The following is a 21,224-nucleotide window of genomic DNA, read 5'->3' as shown; positions in this document are numbered from 1 at the left end:
ACAGGCAGAAAGAGCCATGGTAGGTGACTGGAATGAATGCAAATGGGGCTCAGCCACATAGTAAGGTGTACACAACACATATAGGAAACAACTCCAAAGCACCAGGTTCTCCAGGGGACACTGACTATAGGACGCTACAGTACCTCTTCTCCATAAGGCCATTGCTTTTAAGAACAAGAGATGTAGCTGACTTTCCTAACACACAGAAATGGTCACAGAGAGTTAGCCAAAATAAGGATATGGAGGAATAAGTCCCAAATGAACAAAAGGATAAAATCACAGCAAGAGAGCTAAATGAAAAAGATATAAATAATATGCCTGACAGAGAATTTAAAGTAATGGTCATAAAGATATTCACTGGACTTGAAAACCAGAATGGAGGACCTCAGTGAGACCCTCAACAAAGGGCGAACATAAAGAAGAACCAATAAGAGAAGAAAAACTCAGTTAACTGAATTAAACACACTCAGTAGAATAAACTATAAAAAGCAGAAGAACAAATTCATGACCAGGAGGACAAAATAATGGAAAGAAATCAAGCTGAATGGGAAAGAGAAAAAAAAAGAGTAATAAAAAATGAAAATAGATTAAGGGAATTCAGCAACACCATTGAACATAATAGCATTCACATTATAGGTTTCCCAGAAGTAGAAGAGAGTAAAAAGGGAGCATATGATGTATTTGAAGAAACAGCTGAAAACATCCTGAATCAGGCGAAGGAAACAAAAATCCAGATCTAGGAGGCACAGAGAGCCCCCAACAAAATCAATCCAAGGAGGTCTACACCAAGACACCTAGTACTTAATGTGGCAAACAGTAGTGACAAAGAGAGAATTCTAAAAGCATCAAGAGGGCAGCCTGGGTGGCTCAGTGGTTTAGTGCCACCTTCAGCCCAGGGCGTGATCCTGGAGATCCAGGATCAGGTCTCATGTCGGGCTCCCTGCATGGAGCCTTCTTTTCCTTCTGCCCCTCTCTCTCTCTCTCTCTCTCTCTCTGTCTCTCATGAATAAGTAAAATCTTAAAAAAAAAAAAATAAAAGCAGCAAGAGAAAACAGTTACATTTACAAGGGAAAACCTTTAAGGCCATCACCTTATTTTACAGCAGAAACTCTGCAGGCCAGAAGGGAGTGACATGATATATTCAAAGTTCTGAAAGGGAAAAAATACTCTATCCAGAAAGGCTTCTAATAAAAAGAGAAAGAAAGAATTTCCCAAGCAAACAAAAATTAAAAGAATTCATGACCACCAAACCAGCCCTACAAGAAATGTTAAGGGGGACTCTGAGTGGCAAGGAAAAATCATACGTTAGGAATAAGGAAGATAGGAAGCACAAAAGCAGTAAAAGTATACCTAAAAAATCAGTCAAGGAATTCAAAATATATAAAGATATAAAGTATGACACCATATATCTAAAATGTTTGGGGGAGGGTATAAATTTAGTGCTCTTAGGATGGGCTCAAACTTATGTGACCATCATCCTAATATAGACTGCTATATGCATAAGATGTTATTTATAAACCTAATGGTAATGACAAATCAAAAACCAATAATAAATTAAAAAAAAAACTAAAAGAGAAAGGAATTCAGTTATATCACTAAAGTAGCCAGTAAACCATGAGAGAAGAGAGCAAGAGAAAAAAGGAACTGAGAACTAGAAAAGCAACCATAAAACAAGTAATAAAATGGCAATATATATGTATGTATCAATAATAACTTAGAATGTATATGGACTAAATGCTCCACTAAAAAAAGACATAGGTTGACAGAATGGATTAAAAAAAATAAGACCCAACTATATGGGGCCTACAAGAGACTCATTTCAGATCTAAAGACACATGGAGATTGAAAGTGAAGGGATGCTGGTAAAGTATTTATTATGCAAATGGGAGTGAAAAGAAAGCTGGGGTAGCAAAACTTGTATCAGACAAAATAGAAACAAAGACTGTAACAACAGACAAAGAAGGACATTATATAATCATAAGAATATCCAACAGAAAGACACAATTGTAAATATTTATGTACCAAATGTGGGAGTATCCAAATATATAAAGCTGCTAATAATAAACAAAGAAAGTCACCAATAGTAACACAGTAATAGTAGGGGTGTTTAATACCCTACTTACATCAATGGTTAGATCATCCCAAAAGAAAAATCAACAAGGAGAGTGGCTTTGAATGACACATTGGACCAGATGGATCTGACAGATATATTCAAAACATTCCATCCTAAAATAGCACATGCAGAACATTCTCCAGAATAGATCACATTTAGGCCACAAAACAAATCTCAACAAATTAAAAAAGATCAAAGTTATATCATTTATCTTTCCTAACTACAATGTCATGGAACTAGAAATCAACCACAAGAAAAAATCTGGAAAGAACACAAATACATGGAGGTTAAATAACATATTACTAAACAATAAATCAATCAACCAAGAAATCAAAGGAGAAATTGAAAAATACATCAAGACAATGAAAATGAAAACACAATAGTCCAAAATCATTGAGATGCAGCAAAAGCTGTTCTAGGAGAGAAGTTTTATAGCTACACAGGCCTACCTCAAGAAGCAAGAAACATCTCAACCAACCAACCTAACCTTACACCTAAAGGAGCTAGAAAAAGAGCAAAACCCATACCATAGAAGGAACAAAATAATAAATTCTAGAATAGAAATAAACAAAATAGAAACTGGAAAAACAATAGGATGAATTAATGAAACCAGAAGCTGGTTCTTTGAAAATATCAACAAAACTAATAAACCTGAGGTGGACTCCTCGATTAGAGGACTCAAAATCAGAAGTGAAAGAAGAGAAATAACAACTGACACCACGGAAATACAAAGGATAATAAGAGAATATTATGCAAAATTATATGCCAACTAATTTGACAACATAGAAGAAATGGATAAATTCCTAAACTGAATCAGAAACAAATAGGTATTTGAAAACACCAATTAGGGGGATCCCTGGGTGGCTCAGCGGTTTGGCGCCTGCCTTTGGCCCAGGTCGCGATCCTGGAGTCCCGGGATGGAGTCCCACATTGTGCTCCCGGTATGGAGCCTGCTTCTCCCTCCTCCTGTGTCTCTGCCTCTCTCTCTCTCTCTCTCTCTCTCTCTCTCTCTCATAAATAAATCTTTAAAAAAAAAAAGAAAGAAAAAGAAAACACCAATTACCCGCAATGAAACTGAATCAGTAATAAAAAAAACTCCCAATAAACAGAAGTCCAGGACCAGACAGCTTCACAGGTGAATTATGCCAAACATTTAATGAAGAATCAATACCTATTCATCTCAAACTATTCTAAAAAAAAATAGAAGAGAAAGGAAACCTTCCAGGCTAGCACTACCCTGTGATACCAAAACCAGATAAAGACACTACAAAACAATAAAACTATAGGCCAGTATTTCTGATAAACATAGATGTAAAAAATCCTCCACAAAATATTATCAAACTGAATTCAACAATATATTTTAAAAAAAATCATTCATCACAATCACATGGTGATTGATTCCAGGGTGGTGAGGGTGGTTCAATACTTACATATCAATCATTGTGATATATCACATCAACAAGAGTCAGGATAAAACCATATGATCATTTCAATAGATGAAGAAAGCATTTGACAATGTACAACAAAGTAGGCTGAGAGGGAACATGCCTCAACATAATAAAGGCCATATATGAAAAACCTACAGCTAATGTTACACTTCATGGTGAAAAACTGAGAGGTTTTTCCTCTAAGGTCAGGAAAAAAACAAGGATGTCCACTTTCACTACTTTTATTCAACACAGTAATGGATATCATAGCTGTAGATATCAATTAAAATATTGATTATTTTAATCACGGAAAATAAATTAAAAACATCCAAATTGGTAAGGAAGGAGCAAAACTATGACTATTTTCAGATGACCTAATATACATATTAGGCAATCCTGGAGACGCCATCAAAAAACTGCTAGAAGTGACAAATGAATTCCGTAAGGTTGCAGGATACAAAATCAATATACAGAAATTTGTTCCATTTCTAGAGACTAATAATGAAGTAGCAGAAAACTAAGAAAACAGTCTCATTTACAACTGTACCAAAAAGTGAAATATTTATGAATAAATGTAATCAAGGACATAAAGGACTCATTTTCTGAAAACTTTAAAACATTCATGAAAAAAATTGAATGACACAAAAGAATGGAAAGATATTCCATGTCCACGAATTGAGATGACAAATATTGTTAAACTGTCCATACTCAAAGCGATCTACAGTTTTAATGGAATCCTTATCAAAATGCCAATAGCATTTTCCACAGAACTGGAACATATACTTCTAAAATTTGTATGGAACCAAAAAGTCCATTAGTAGTCAAAGCAATTTTGAAAAGAAGAACAAAACTAAATGTCTCACAATACCAGGTATCAAGATACACTACAAAGCTACAGTAACCCGAACACTATGGTACTGGCACACGTGCGCACACACACACGCATACACACACAAGGCACATAAATCAGTAAGACAGTTAGCTAGACATACACCCATGGTTATATGGTCAATTAATCTTTGACAAAAGAGGCAAGAAGATACAATGGGAAAAGTCTCTTTAACAAATAGTATTGGGAAAACTGGACCACTTTCTAACAACATATGCAAAAATAAACTCAAAATGAATTCAAGACCTAAATGTGAGACTTGAAACCATAAAAATCCTAGAAGAAAGCATAGGCAGTAATTTTTTTTCTTTTTTTTTTCTTTTTTTTTTTTAGGCAGTAATTTTTTTTTGTCAGTAATTATTCTGACATTAGCATAGCAATGTTTTTCTAGATATATCTCCTGAGGCAAGGGAAATAAAAGCAAAAATAAACTATTGGGACTACATCCAAATAAAAAGCTTCTGTGCAGTGAAGGAAACAAAACAAAACTAAAAGACAAGACAGCCTACTGAATGGGAGAAGATATTTGCAAATAACATGTCCAATAAAGGGTTAGTATCCAAAATATATGAAGAACTTACACAACTCAACAACAAAATAATCTAATTAAAAATGGTCAGAAGACATGTAGATGTTTCTCCAAAGAGGACCTACAGATGGCCAACAGGCACATGAAAAGATCCTCAACATCACTCATCATCAGGGAAATGAAAATCAAAACTATAATCAAAAATCAAAACTTACACCTGTCAGAATTGCTAAAATCAAAAACACAAGAAACAAGTGTTGGTAAGGATGTAGAGAAAAAGGAACCCTCTTGCACTGTTGGTGGGAAGGCAAACTGGTGCAGCCACTGTGGAAAATATTATGGAGGGACCTCAAAAAGTTAAAAATAGAATTACCCTGTGATCCAGTAATCACCCTACTGGTTACTTACTAAAAGAAATATAAGAACACTAATTCAAAGGGTTACACACATCCCTATGTTTACTGCCACAGTATTTACAATAGCCAAATTATGTGTCCATCAATTGGTGAATCTGTAACGAAGTGGTATATCTAAACAATGGAATATATAACTCAGCCATAAAAAAGAATGAAATCTTGGCATTTGCAATGACATGGATGGATCTAGAGGGTATAATGTTAAGTGAAAAAAGTCTATGAAATACAATACCATATGATTTCACTCATTTGTGGATTTAAGAAACAAAACAAAGAAACAAACAAAAAAGACCCTTAAATATAGAGAACTGATTGTTGCCAGAGCGGAGGTGGGTGGGAGGATGGGCAAATAGGTGAAGGGGTTTAAGAGTACACTTAGCATGATGAACACTGAGTATAGTATTGTTGACTCACTGTATTGTACACCTGAAACTGATATAACACTGTATGTTATATTATCCCAGAATTAAAATTTTAAAAATAATATATGTTTATTCCTACAATATTGCCCCCCCCCGAACAATAGAGTAACTTATATTTCCAGAAACAGGAACCAGAAAAATGGTCTAGATTTAAGTAGTGTAAAAATTGGTTTTGGATACATTCGGAGCACAACAGTCCTTCCTTATCCATAGTTTCCCTTCTCGAGGTTTCAGTTACTTCCGGTCAGTTTCATCTGGAAGTAGATGATCCTCCTTTTGAGATATCATCTGAAGGTCAATAGTAACTTAATGCTAATGTCACAATGCCTATGTCACTCACCTCACTTCACCTCCGCACATAGGCATTTTATCTCACACCATCACAAGAAGGGTAAGGATGGTAAAATAAGCTACCTTGAGAGAGAGCAATCACATTCACATAACACTTATTACAGTATACTGTATCATTATTCAGTTTTATTAGTCATTGTTAACTTCTAACTATGCCTTATTTATAAATTACTAAATTTATAAACTTTAAAATATAATTTACAAATGAAACTTCATCAAAGGTATATAGGAAAAAACCATAGTATCTATAGGGTTCAGTACTATCTGCAGTTTCAGGCATCGATAGGGGTTCTTGGAAATAACCCTTGGGATAAGGGGGGGGGACTACTGTACTCAACAAGATTATATTCCCTAATGAGTTTAATCACCGGAGAGAATTTCTTTTTGCCTTGAGACCACTGAGATTTTGGCCAGAATTGTCAGTCACCACACATTCCTCATTTGTTAATTTGGAATCTGAATGAGTGGAGCAGCACAGGAGGCAGTTTGCACTCTGTGAACTCACACTAGTTCCAGCAGTGGTATGTGGATGGAAGTAGGACTCTCAGACAGTCAAGAGCCAAGTGGCTATTAATATGACTGTGTGCCTTGAAACCACAAAAGGAAATATTAGCATTGTAACTGTAATCATATTTGGCATTTGCAATGTGTTAACATGAATGAGAAAAAAATAAGGCAACTCTGGCCTTCCTACCCTCTTGGAGTGATTCAGGCAGACAGACCCAAGATCTCTAGTGAGGCCGGGGAGAAGCCTGGTGCCTATTTCAGGAAGGTGCATCAGTACCTGAACCCAGGAAAGAGGAATGTAGAAAATGGCTAATTCAATTTTCATACAGAGAGTGATACTTCTCACTTCCTAGAAAAGTAGAACATTCTGAACTCCCCAAAGAGTTCCTTCCTGAGTAGCAGTGGGCTGATGAGGCCAGTGAAATTTAACTGGTTTGTTCAGAAAGATCCCCAGAGGATATGTCAAAGTTCAAAGGAGGTTGTATAAGGAAAATGAGCCCAGCCAACCATTAGGAACTCATACCACCTGGAAAGCCCCTGAAGAGGATCCTGGCAGCCTCAAAAAGGGAGGTCCCAGAATCCTAATGGAGTTGTCTTTTCATCCCTTCCCTTCAGTGAGTAGGCACAAACACAACATGAAATAAAAGGATCTTAGGAGTCAATAAAGATCTATTTTACTGTAAAGAAGGGCTTTTAGGAAGCTGCTGCCAGAAAGCCTGCTCAATATGGAGCTGTAACACCATTACAAGTGCTTGGCAGTCCAGGGAAAACACAGGGCCACTCACTTCTTTTATTCCAAGCCCTTTCTCTGAAGCTCCCTGACCTAAAGAACACCTGCTGCAAGATTTGAAGACTTGATCAGATAAACTGAGAGACGCTTCAGTTTATTTTGCAGGTAATTCATATCATTTTCCTTTGAATTATCCAGCAGCTGATTAACATAATTTCCACTCATGGTTATCATCATGGTACATGTGGGAAAACCTGAAAAAATAGAATGAACTCAGTGGCAAAACTGTGGTCACATTTCAAACATTTTCATCTTGAGCTGCTTTCTCTAAATGTTACACTATTTGAAATTCTATCACAATGAAACTCTTACAAAATTTGTTTTGTTTTGGGGTGCCTGGGTGGCTCAGTCAGTTAAGCATCTGCCTTGGGCTCAGCTCATGATCTCTCAGGTCCAAGGTCTGGCTCCCTGCTTAGAAGGAAAGTTGCTTTTCCCTCTCCCTCTGCCCCCACCCCACTCCCAGTTTGTAGGCACACACACTCTCTCTCAAATAAAATCTTTAAAAATTTTTATCTTGTTTGTAATTTTAAAGCAATGCCAGCTTCTGCCAAAAAGGTTTTCAATACTTATGTTGCAACCTATTAGCTTTTCTCAGAACCCTAAAATGACTGCAAGTCATTTAAAAGCTGAGCAGTCTGAATTAAAAGCATTATTTAAGAATTGTCATTTAAGTTTCCATAAGGTTATTCATTGACCCCACATATTTTATTGAGAAGTGAAAAATACATATATAATTAAACACAAGGAGCTTGATGGAATAAATGTAGAAAAAGTTTTCTGCAATAATAAAACCCTCCAAAAGCCAATATAATGGTGCAAGGTGAGAAGATTAGGGTCTGGAATAAGCATTGTCCAACAGAAATTTTTGTGGTGATGAAAATGTTCTTCAGTGCTATTTAAGTAGCCACTCACCACTTTGGCAAATGAGAACTTGAAATGTGTCCCAGTGTGATGGAGAAACTGACTTTTTAAATTTTACTTAATTTTACTTAATTTGAATAGACACATGTGATTAGTGGCTATTATATTGGATAGTACAGACATTGAGAAACTTAAAAATAAGGATACAAATGAGTAGAGTTTAAAGTAGGGAAATATATGAATTAAGATATGTCATCAAAGGAATTCACATGGAGGAAATGGGCTTTCTAAGAATAGTCACAAGCTGGATACTGTGATGGTACAATCTCCCTCTGCAAATGAAGTTATAGAACGTGCTCTGAAAACTCAGGTGTTTTGAAACTATTGAGATATAATAACAGCATATTCCTAATTATGTTTATTTCAATTAGATCATACGATCATCTTTTTTCACATATGTTATCATCATGTAGATCTTTCCATTGTGTAAACTACATACAAATTAACCATAGGGGATTGCTTAACTTCTGTGAATCACTTTTAGGTTCTACTTTGTAAAATCATTATGTACACAATTTTACATAATACATCTAATGTATTTTTCACACAACAGAAACAGCCAGCTGGTCTATTGGAGCAGGATGATGATGAATCCCTCCCCCATGCCTCTGTACCACTTTGCATTCGGCTCATGAACCAGAACAAGTCATTATGAGGATAAGGTAAATGTATAAAGAGCACCTTGCCAGTTCCCCGGACAACTACGTAAACATTTCTCTCTTGAATCAGGGAACTTAAAGCTGAATACATTTTGAAATGGAATATGTGTATTTCAAAACATTTGTCTGAAATGTTTGATATGAAAACACTTCTCTTCTTCCAGTATTGTACTCTTCAGGGTATTGAGAGAAACAGAGAAGACATCCTCAACTGATGATTACTATGCTCAATAGGATTTAAGTTCTCTAAAGAAGTAATATTTTATTGGAACAATTTCTTTCTTTCTTTTTTTAAATTTATTTATTCACAAGACACACACAGAGAGAGGCAGAGACATAGGCAGAGGGAGAAGGGGGCTGTGAGACTCTCCCAGGACCCTGGGATCATGCCCTGAGCCAAAGGCAGATGCTCAACCACTGAGCCACCCAGGCGTTCCAGAACAATTTCTTCCTGAGTCATTTATCTGCTCAATATTCGTTGAGCATAAATATAAACCTATTATTTATTGATGCTGGTGTTATGTTAGTAAAAAAAAAAAAATCACCTTGCCTGTCCAGTATAGAGAAGAGCATTTAACAGGTTAAATAAGAAGTATGCCCATGGCATTATGGGAACATATAGGAAGAAAACTTAAGTGGGGGAGGCAACCAGAAAATTATCAATGAGAACAAGAGCTGTCATGAGTCAGGTCCAGGGAAGGGCATTCCTGAATGAGGCAGCCTGAGACAGGCAATAGAAGGTATCAAGATGAAGAATTCATTGTTAAATAACTGAATGTGAATTTTCTTGGGATGTCTATATTTTCTTGGCTATCTGGTAGACAACTTGATATAAAATCTGAAGCTCAGGGTGAAATAGGGGTGAGATATACCACTTTTGGCATATTCTAAAACCACAAGAGCTGGTAGGCTCACCTTTAAGCAGTGTGCAGAACAAGATAAGTAAAGAGACAAGAGCAGGATATGCTAGGAGAATCCCAGTATGGAGGGCATGAGTAGAGAGAGAAAGCCCAGGAATACAGTGAGAGAAGAATCATCTGAGGAGCAAAGTGACATGAGAGTATATTATCATGGGAGCCAAAAAGGTGGATGCTTCAAGTCTCTAATCATCAACAGATACAAATATGCCCAAGAAACCTGGTAAGATAAAGGGAAAAATCATCTATGGTTTGACAAGTAAAATCATTGATAAACTTGACCTGACCAGTTTCAGCAAAATGGTGGAGGAGAAGCCTGCTATTGTGGATTGAAGAGTGAGTGATAGATGAGAAGTGAAGACAGCACATGAATAGAAGGTCTCCTCTGAAAATTTCAGATGACAAGTGATGTTTCAAAATGTTGATGCCGAAGGGCAGCAATATCCATATACAAAGCCAGGCATATCACTATCAATGGGCTTTAGAATGGTAGTGAAACTTATGGCCAAGCTTCCTTAGACTCATAATAATAGGTTCTGATCCAAAGCATCTTGACAGCCAACAACCCTGAATATTTGTGAGGAGCAAAAAAGATAATGGATGTAAAGATTCAGGCAAACTAGAAATTGCCACACAAATGTTAGTTATTATGGGTCATTATTACTACAATTTGGTCTTGTTAAATTTCGGTCTGTATATCAGCCCAGTTTATATCAGAGTTGAAAAACAAATTGAAAAGTCTGCCCAATGGAGTTTGTGGAGAGGAAACATCAGTAGTTAACTTATGCATTATGCATATAATTTAGACTCAAGAGATCCAATGGATAACTGCAGCAAACCGCAATTGCCCTCTTTAGAAAGCTCAGTGTGAACTTCCTGATAGAAAGAAAGCTTTCCAAAGTCCCATGTAATTGGATGTGATAATAACGAGAGGATTGGCTGCTTGCTTGCTTCTCATTTCAGTTTGATAATTTGAATAAATTCTTTATACAAATTGTAACTGCTGTCATTTTGATAACACTCCAACTTGAAAATTTGGATTGTTGGGTGCAGACCCTTGCCAGCTCTAAACAAATGGAGGTTGGCTAACAAAGGATTTGAAGGGCACCCTTTCCTTGCTATGAAGTCTCCAACAGGGGCAAGTTTTTCCTATTGTTATTACCCTCAAAATTAATCAATTAGTAAAACTTCATGGAGTCTCCCTCTTTCACCCACAGAATCTCCAAATTCAGTTTTGTCTTTCTTCTTGCTTCTCATTCCTTTGCTTTATTTAAAATAAACCCTCACCCGTACCATCCAATATACATAAATAATTCAGTTTGCACCTTTTTCACTTCTTTAGCAAGTGTTCTATTTTTAAGAATTTATTATTCATTAAGCCAATATGGTTGAGCACTTATGTTTATTCACGGGATGCAATAGAGAGCAAGACAGAGTTTCTGCTTTCAAGGAGTACACGTCTATCTAGGGAAAATATTTGAAAACCTATGTCTTGATTCAATGAGACAAATGCTAGAATAGAAACATAAGCAGGAGAATAATTGTTCTCCAAAAGGGTGGAAGGGTGGCAAGGTACAGTAAGGATTCCCCAAGGAAGTACTACTTCATCAGAATCTTAAAGGATTCTGATATTTACACAAGAAGAGAAAGAAAATGAAAAATTTTAAAAAGATTTTACCTATTTATTCATGAGAGAGACAGAGAGAGAGGGAGAGGGAGAGAGAGAGAGGGAGAGAGAGAGAGAGAGAGAGAGAGGCAGAGACACAGGCAGAGGGAGAAGCAGGCTCCATGCAGGGAGCCGACTTGGGACTCGATCCCGGGTCTCTAGGATCACATCCCGGGGCGAAGGCAGGGCCAAACTGCTAAGCCAACGGGGCTGCCCAAGGAGAGGAAGAAAATTTTATCTCATTTTGATCTGGAAGTTCCTTGAGGTCAGTGATTCTGCCTTTACTCAACTTTGTTTTTCTTTAAGTGCTTGCTCTGGACTGAATGTTCACCTTTCTTTCAAAATTCATATATTGAAACCTAATCTCCAGTGTAATGGTATGTGGAGGTAAGACCTTTGGAAGGTGGTTGGGTTCTAAGGGTGGGAGGAGTGCCTTTATCAGAGAGGCCCCACTCATCCTACTGTGTGGGGACATGGAGAAAAGGTGGTCCACTAGGAGCCAGGAAGTGGTTCTCACCAGATACTAAATCTGCCCAGCACTGGAACTTTGGACTCCATAGCGTCCAGAACTCTGAGAAATAAAGGTTTGTTGTTTAAGCTACTCAGTTTATAGTATTTTTGTTATAGCAGCAGCCCAAATAAATTACAAAAGAAATTAAGAAAGTGATTTGAAAATGAGAATCCAAAGTTCTTAAATCTTTGGACTCTTTAAGTCCAAATGCTGTTAAGGTAGCCTTCCTTTCTCATTCTTTTACCCTCATGCTCTTTTTGAATGTAGCACAATCTACAGGGTTCATATTCTTATTATGTTAGCCTAGAAGGTTTTACAAACATTGTATCTCCTTCAATCTTTGCCTTCCTATTTGGATAGCTAATCCACATCATGCTTCCCATTTAATAATTTAACTTCTAATTGTCTTCATCTGCTTTATAAATTCAGATGTGTAGCTAATTCACCTTTGCATCTTGAAAGTTGCTGCTCTGTTCAACACTTCTCAGAAGATCTCCACAAATCCTAAAATCAAGAATTCTCAAATTTAGAGTAACTGGAGTTGTCAGCCATCAGATTTGATGCTGGCATCTCATATAATGCTAATCTTCTGCTATGTCCTTTTTAGCTCTCAAGATTTATGTATATGTATATAGTTTCTTTCTCCACAGCTCCAAATCTGTTACAGGGAATGATTATTCTAATGTCTTAAAATTGAAGAAATAAGCTAAGGATAATACCATTTTTAAAAGTCAAAATATGTTAGGGGTTTCCAGAATTTATAAAGAAAGTCCCCAAATAAAGGAAATTGTGGACCTGAATCAAGCTTTCATTCTGTGCTTAAAACAAGCAAAAACTAAACACTATCAAAATAGCAGTAGCCATTACCAGTGTTACAGGTAGGATGTGCCTTTGGGGAAAAAAAAAATTATTTAGAGCTCCTTCACAACCTGAAATTAACCATTTGCCTTGCTACCATTACTATAGCTTATTTTTCAGACACAAGGTAGAAAAATTTTCCCTGGTTTAATCCTGAAGTTGTTATTTCCCAAGACTAGTCTTTTGCCTCTTTAAAAAAAATAAAACCAAACCCAAAAACTCCATTACACTTATCCCAAAAACAATGCTCAAAGAAAGCCATTCATTTTAAATTTGTTGCATACCACACTGGTTATTCTGCTACTCCTGTTTTTTTGCTACAGTACACAGTCTGAATTGTTCAAAGTTGTTCTTTACTGTGTCCTTAAGAGATCTTTATAGCAACACACAAAAACCAAAAGATGTATTAATCCAATAACCAAAAAAGTCAGCCTGTGTGACCTTGAGCAAGTCACCTTACTTTTCTGGCTTATTTTGTTATAGCCTTTTAAAAATAAAGAGGTTTCTATTGAATTATTTCTCAAATCCCCTTAGGCCTATCATCCGATGATAGGTTTTGGTGGGAGGGGTAACTTACAGACGAGGTAAACTTCATCATAGTACCATAGTACCTACATTTAAACTGCCAATTTATAAAACTTACTTTCTAACCACTTGTATGGTTAGAATCTGATAAAGGATCTATACTCGATTTCCAATGTGGCTTTTGAGTAGCATTGAGCAATAAAATTGAAGAGTGGATACCAATGTATTGTGATTACATATGTGTAAGAATGTGTTTAGGAGTGTGTAGTGTGTGTGTGTGTGCATGTGCTGTGGTTCATGCTTCAAAGAATGCTATGAAAATTATGACTATATTTAATCTAGACTTCAGGAATTCAAGATTCAAAAGATGAGCAATAAATGATGGATATGAGGGTGAAAAGGGCAAGTCCAAGAAAAGTTCAGGTGAGTGAACCTTGAGGCATAAAGTGGTAGGTAAGGTCATTTTCCAGGAACAAGGAGAGCTATAAAAGGGTTTTAGATGAAAAAAAAAAGGGGGGGAGGGGCTTAGATAATAAGTGATGTAATCAGATTTCTCTTTTCTTTAAACTTACTTTGGTTCCTATGTGGAGAATGAGTTGAAGGGCAAGAAAAAATTTTGGCACCCCACTTATTAATAATTCATAGCAAATTTTTTCCTTTAAATTCCTTCTCAATATTGACTCATCATTGGCAGCTGCTCCAACATTCTCTCCTCTCTCCTCAAAAAACTCAAACTATTCTCATTATCTTTCTTCTCACCAGTAACTATCTGCCTTTTTCATGAAAACACAGTGCTTCCTCCAATTTGCTTAACAAGTCAGAGGAGCAAAGTGGGGCATGAAATATGTATAGTCCCACAGGATCCTGTGATCAAAAGAGTCCCATGCCTTGTGTAATGCTCTGTTATCATCATCTTGATATTCTTACTTTTTAAATAAGAAGACCTATTTTTCATTTGGCATTGGGTTCCCAAAATTACACAGCCTTTTATGGAAAAATGACAAATTATTTTGGTAGTATTTGAGTAGAGGTGAGAAATACTCAATTTGTCCTATATTCTTTTTTTTTTTTAAAGAAAACAACATTTTTTAAAAAATTTTTATTTATTTATGATAGTCACAGAGAGAGAGAGAGAGGCAGAGACATAGGCAGAGGGAGAAGAAGGCTCCATGCACCAGGAGCCCGATGTGGGATTCGATCCCGGGTCTCCAGGATCGCGCCCTGGGCCAAAGGCAGGCGCCAAACCGCTGCGCCACCCAGGGATCCCTGTCCTATATTCTTTTATGTGTCACTTCCACATCCAAAGTTTTGCCCTCTTGTCTTCATTTTCAGGACTACCACAATATTATAGAAATAACTAATATTAGGCAAGATAGATGTAAGAAGTTATAAAGAGGGATATTTCACAATGATAAAAGAGTCAATCCATCAATAAGATATAATGATATAAACAATAAATATGCCTAATGGTAAATTCTCAAATGAAACAAAACTATTAGAAATGAAGGCAAAGTAAACAGTTCAATAACAGTAGTTGGAGACTTCAATAACCTTTTTTCAATAATGGACATAAAACCTAGGCAGATGATCAATAAGAATATAGAATATTAGAACAACACTATAAACCAAGGAGACCTAATATGCATTTACAACCAGCCAAACAATCAACAGCAGGATACACATCTTTGTTAGGTACACATGTGACATTATCTAGGATAGATCACAAGCTGGATCATAAAACAAGCTTCAATTAACTTGAGAGGATTGAAATATATAACGTATGTATTCCAATCACAGTGGAATAAAATTAGAAATCATTAAATAAATTTGGGAAATTCACAAATAAGTGGTGATTAAACAACATATCCCTAAATAACTTGTGGGTCAAAGAAGAAATGACAAAGGTAATTAGAAAACACTTTAAAGTGAATGAAAACAAAAACACAATATACCAAAACCTTTGTAATGCAGATAAAGCAATGCTTAGAAGGAAATTTATAGCTGTAATTAGCTACATATGAAGAAAAAGCAGGCTTCAAATAAATGTCTTAACTTTCCAATTTATTTTCAACTGGAAACTATGGACAAACTGAACTTAGTATAAGCAAGATGAAGGAAATAATAAATATGGGAGTAAAAAATCAATGAAATAGAGGGTAGAAAAACACAGAAAATAAATGAAGCTAAAAGCGGGCACCCCTGGTGGCGCAGCGGTTTAGCGCCGCCTGCAGCCCGGGGTCTGATCCTGGAGACCCAGAATCGAGTCCCGCGTCGGGCTCCCTGCATGGAGCCCACTTCTCCCTCTGCCTGTGTCTCTGCCTCTCTCTCTCTCTCTCTCTCTCTCTGAATAAATAAATTTAAAAAAATGAAGCTAAAAGCTTTCTCTTTGAAATGACCAAGTAAATGATCAAGTAAATTGACAAGTCTTTAGCTAACGTCACCCAGAAGAGAGAGGAGAACTCAAATAACTAGAAGCGGAAATTATAGAGGGAGCAGAGCTTGTGAAAATAGGATTATAAAGGAATCCTATGAACTGTGTCAGTAAATTAGATAATTCAGTTGAAATGGACAAATTTCTGGAAATATATAAAACTACCTAAACTGACTCAAGAAGAAATAGACAATATAACAAGAGACTGGATTAGTGATCAAAACCCCTCAGAAAAACCCAGGCACAGGTATCATCGTTCCTGAATTCTACCAAACATTTAAAGAATACCACTACTTTACAAACTCTTCCAAAAATAGAAAAATATAGAACAATATTTTAAGGAAAACATTCCATCTGCAGTAGCATCACAAAAGGAAATAGCAATAAAAGAAGTGCAAGCTTGTACTGTAAATATTACAAGACAGTCAAGAAAATGTATTAAGGATTGATAACAAAAAAATATCTCATATTCAGTCTATTATTCCCTCAAAGTGTTAATCATAGAGTTACCATATGAATGAACCAGCAATTCCACTCCTAGGTATATTCTCAAAAGAATCATATACACAAATTTGTACACAAATGTTTATAGCATTATTCATAGAAACCTCAAAGTGAAAAAAATCCAAGTGTCCATTAACTGAATGGCTAAACAATATCTGACATAGCCACGGAATGGAACATTACTTGGCAATAAAAAAGAGTGAAGTACTGATTCATACCATAATATAGATGAACCTTTAAAACATCATGCTAAATGAAAGATGCTCAACATAAAAGACCACATATTGTATTATTCACTCATTGTATAAAATGTCCAGAATAGAAGGGTCTCTGGAGACAAAAGTAGATTAGTTCCTACCAGAGGCAATCACATACTTCAGTACTTTCTTGTTTGCACACATTGTTAGCTAAGTGGTTTACTTTACAATGTGGCTTCTGATGTCAGAAAGCCTGTGCTCAGATCCTGGCCTTTCCCTTTATTAAGGAGGGACCTTGAGAAAATCCTACTCAATGTCTCTGAGCCTCACAAAATGGGTTTCAATCATTCTAAGAAAAAAGGAAGTGGTGCCTAAGCATTATTTTTTTTTAAGTTGGGGCAAGTTCAATTTTATAAACTTCTTCCACAAAACTGCAAAACATATCTCAGAGGACTGTGTAAGGAATAAATGGAAATTACATGAAGCACCACAAGGACTCAGTAAGTGATTGGTATTGATGTTAAATACATTAATAAATGAATGACCACTTTAGTCTAAAAAAACAAAGTTTCTGTCAGTAAAATCTACAGTCAATACACTTTTCCTCAAAATGTTTTGATTTACCCCAAAGATACAGATGCAATGAAACGCCGGAACACCTGTACCCCAATGTTTATAGCAGCAATGTCCACAATAGCCAAACTGTGGAAGGAGCCTCGGTGTCCATCGAAAGATGAATGGATAAAGAAGATGTGGTTATGTATACAATGGAATATTACTCAGGCATTAGAAACAACAAATACCCACCATGTGCTTCAACGTGGATGGAACTGGAGGGTATTATGCTGAGTGAAGTAAGTCAATCAGAGAAGGACAAACATTGTATGGTCTCATTCATTTGGGGAATATAAATAATAGTGAAAGGGAAAAGAAGGTAAGGGAGAAGAAATGTGTGGGAAATATCAGAAAGGGAGATAGAACATAAAGACTCCTAACTCTGGGAAACGAACTAGGGGTGGTGGAAGGGGAGGAGGGCGGGGGGTGAGGGTGAATGGGTGATGGGCACTGAGGGGGGCACTTGACGGGATGAGCACTGGGTGTTATTCTGTATGTTGGTAAATTGAACACCAATAAAAAATAAATTTATTAAAAAATGTTTTGATTTGGTGGTTGAGTTCTAAACTATCAGTTCTTACCTCCCATGTCAAATATTTAAAAAGAATTGTTAGTTTCTAGCTTTATTGGCTAAGGAATGTTCAGCTTCTGTTTATGGGTTGTCCCTATTTAGTACTGAACTTTCTCGTTCCTGATGATTTGCTGTATGAATACAAATAAGACTTGGAAACAACTAAGAAGACTCATTGCCTTTGGAAAAATTGAAAAACACTTGAAACTTAGTTTCTTTTCAAAATAAGATAATTTCCTTTTTTCCCCCTTCCACTTGAAGCACCCCTCTTTTGAGTTGGAGGCAACTGATTCAAGTGCAAGCTCTGTGATCCTGTCCTTAGAGCACCTTTAATTTGAAAGCAGAACCAAAGAGCCCCAGCCTTCCAAGCAGAGTACCCCTGAACACACCCAGAGCATATTTCCAGTATTAGAAGGGTAAGTGATTTTCTAGAGTATATACTCCTTTGACATTAATAATGCAATTTCCTCCCAAATATGTCAAAAGCTCACAAAGCCTAATTCAAATATTCAAATTTAAATTGGTCTTTATTTTCAGGCACTTTTCAGTAGAAAATGAAACATTTTTTTTTAACAAATAATGAATTAAGTTCTCACTGATACTACCAATTCAAATACAAGATTATGGAGCTTTTGCTTGAACGTATTGCTTTTAAATTTATATCTACTTTGTCCCTGCTAAAAATTCCAACTTTCACTGTATCAACATAATTGTAAAATTGTTTTAAACCACATGCACAAACAGTCTCAAAATAATAATGTGATTACTGAAAATAGTTAAAGGTCTTATGATAGACTTGTATGCTATGGAGTCAAATTATGGTTTTTGAACTCATTTGGAAAAGTTCTGTGTGGAGGTTATGCCAACCACTCATTAAGCAGATAAAAATTCATCTGTATCATTTTTCTTTCAATATCAGGAATTCTTAAAGTCAGTTACATTTATAATTATGTATTTAAATTGTTCAAAGTTAAATTTATAAAACAAAATACAAAAACCAAGTATAATCACAGAATTCTGGCTTGTATTTCTTTCTCCATACTGTTCTCCCCCATTCCTGCCTCTATGCAAACTTTTTTTTAATTATATAAATCCTTCTTTAATGAATATTAGCATACTATAGGGGCTTTTCAGCATTTGGAGGTATAAAGAGATTCTTCATCACTTTTTATAGTTGCATGTTACTGTCTTGTTTGGATGTACTCAAAATGAATCAACTAACCATCAATTGATGGGACATTTTTATTTTGGACATTTTCATTGGTAATCCCTTTTTCTTGCATTTAAAAATAACACTACAATGGATAGCTTTGTGCATATGTCTTTTTGAGATAAATTCCTAACAAGAGATTCCTAAAGAGATTGCTGGACTGAATGGTAAATACATATTTAACATTTCCAGATACTGCCAAATTCCATCCCAACTTTTGCACTGTACAAACTATGCATGAGAGTCCTCATTTCCCCCCACAGCCTTGTCAAAAGATTATTGTGTAAATATTTGGATTTTTGCTAATCTGCTTTTCTCTTATTAGGTGTGAGTGGGGTTAAGTAAATTTATCCATATTTAAGAGACATTTGCATTGCTTTCTTTGGGAATTGTGTTTTCATTTTCTAGCCTTATTCTTTTTATATATACTTTGGGGTATTTCTTTCAGAAGAACCTCATGTATTGGCTTATTAACCTTTTGTAGTATAGGTAGCTAATAATTTTCCCAGTTTGTCATTTATTTTTTACTTTGTATAAAATGTTTTCTGTCATAAAAAAGTGTGTGTATGTGTGTGTTTGTATATGAAATGGAACTCCCCCCTCCCCGGATTTTAAGTATACTTTAGGAAAACTTTTCCTACAATGCAGTTATAAGAAATTCATCCATATATTTTATTCCTTTTATATTACACATTTGGAACTCATTTTGGCACATAGACTCAAGAAATTCCTAAAACTTTATCAAGCATGAGCCAGTATGAGCTGCCTCCAGTAAACCCTTTACTGCTGGTGGAGCATGGAGAACCACGGGTGCACGGGTTGTTTATGTGGTGTCTCTGTTTGTATGTTCTTAGGTATATGACTAGTTGTGTTTCATAAAGTCAATAAAGTTCCTGGTGCCTCACATTTTCCAAATTAAAAACCTCTTTGAACATTGAGAAAATAGGTCATTATTCTTGACGAATAGTGCATTACAGCTTTGGGGGAAGGACGTATAACTATTTGGTTTAAAAAATTGTTATTTCTCTAGTTGAGAATTTTTGAGTACAGAACATCAAGTATTCAGTTGTATAATAGTGCTGCTACTTTTGGAAACAGCAAGACAATTGGGAAATATCCTTGGAGGGAGACAAATGTTATGTATTAAGCTGTCTTGTTTTTAGCAGATTGGTACTATTGCTTATCACAGTAAATTCATTTCTTCCTCTCAGATTTAGAGAATTTGCTATCCCCACATGGACAGAAAAAGCACAATAAATAGTAAAGACTCACCACTACTGGAAGCATCATTCAGATTGAGCAGGCCCCCGCCTAGCCCTCTGTAACTATGGTAACTGTAGGTCCCATTTCCGTTGATGTACAACACCTCCTGGGAGCCTGATACAGCTGAGGTGGAGTAAGTGGCCTGGGCTGGCTCTGGTTTACACTGTTTGTCAGCTGGAGCAGATTCGTCCTGCAAGGACAACAGCATTCCATTACTTGTCAGATCACAGTGCTATTTCACATTGACCAGGACTATCTCATTGTTATCTACATGTCTGCATTGAATATGGAAAAATAAAAAATCTGTGGTCAACATCATTAACTCAGCACATATACAGATTTTCAACAACTTGGCCAAAAACTAAAAAAAAATGGAGGGGCATCTGGATGGCTCAGTGGTTGAGCATCTGCCTTCAGCTCAAGTCGTGATCCTGGAGTCCTGGGATTTAGTCTCGCATCAGGCTCCTCACAGGGAGTCTTCTTCTCTCTTGGCCTATGTCTCTGCCTCTCTTTCTGTGTCTCTCATGAATAAATAAAAATCTCTTTAAAAAAAGAAAGGAAAGCAAGGTAACAACGTAAGACAAATTGGAGATAGAACAATTTGCAATTTCCAACTGAATTTAGAATTACATGAAAAGAGTTGTTCACAATAGCCTAGAGGTGAAAGCCACCTAAATGTCTACAGAAGGATGAACAGAGAAGGAAAATGTGGTATATAAATACAGTGGAATATTATTCAGCTTTAAGAAAAGAAGGAAATACTGTCATTCCACAGTATGGATGAACCCTGAGGACATAATGCTAAGTGAAATGAGTCAGTCCCCAAAAGACAAATTTTGCATGACTCTCCTCGAATGAGGTATATAAAGAGTCACACACATAGACCAGGATGTAGAATGGTGGCTATGAGGGGCTGGAAGAGGGGTAGGGTG

General features: G+C 36.2%; 1 protein-coding gene across 16 annotated transcripts in view; it reads right to left on the bottom strand.

Annotated features, from left to right (window-relative positions):
• Window positions 1-21,224, bottom strand: part of NOL4 (nucleolar protein 4) — a 521,655-nt gene that overhangs the window by 33,507 nt on the left and 466,924 nt on the right. For 15 of the 16 annotated variants that reach the window (XM_038543558.1, XM_038543559.1, XM_038543568.1 and 12 more), the window contains one exon: window positions 20,302-20,482. In XM_038543558.1, the coding sequence (XP_038399486.1) occupies window positions 20,302-20,482 (181 nt within the window). Of the gene's footprint in view, window positions 1-7,439; window positions 7,639-20,301; window positions 20,483-21,224 lie in introns of all 16 variants that reach the window. The other variant, XM_038543556.1, reaches the window with a different exon arrangement.

The sequence above is a fragment of the Canis lupus genome, chromosome 7 (genome assembly GCF_011100685.1).
Source record: "Canis lupus familiaris isolate Mischka breed German Shepherd chromosome 7, alternate assembly UU_Cfam_GSD_1.0, whole genome shotgun sequence".
In the NCBI taxonomy this organism is placed as follows: Eukaryota; Metazoa; Chordata; class Mammalia; order Carnivora; family Canidae; genus Canis; species Canis lupus.
This window is presented reverse-complemented; position numbering and strand designations above follow the sequence as displayed.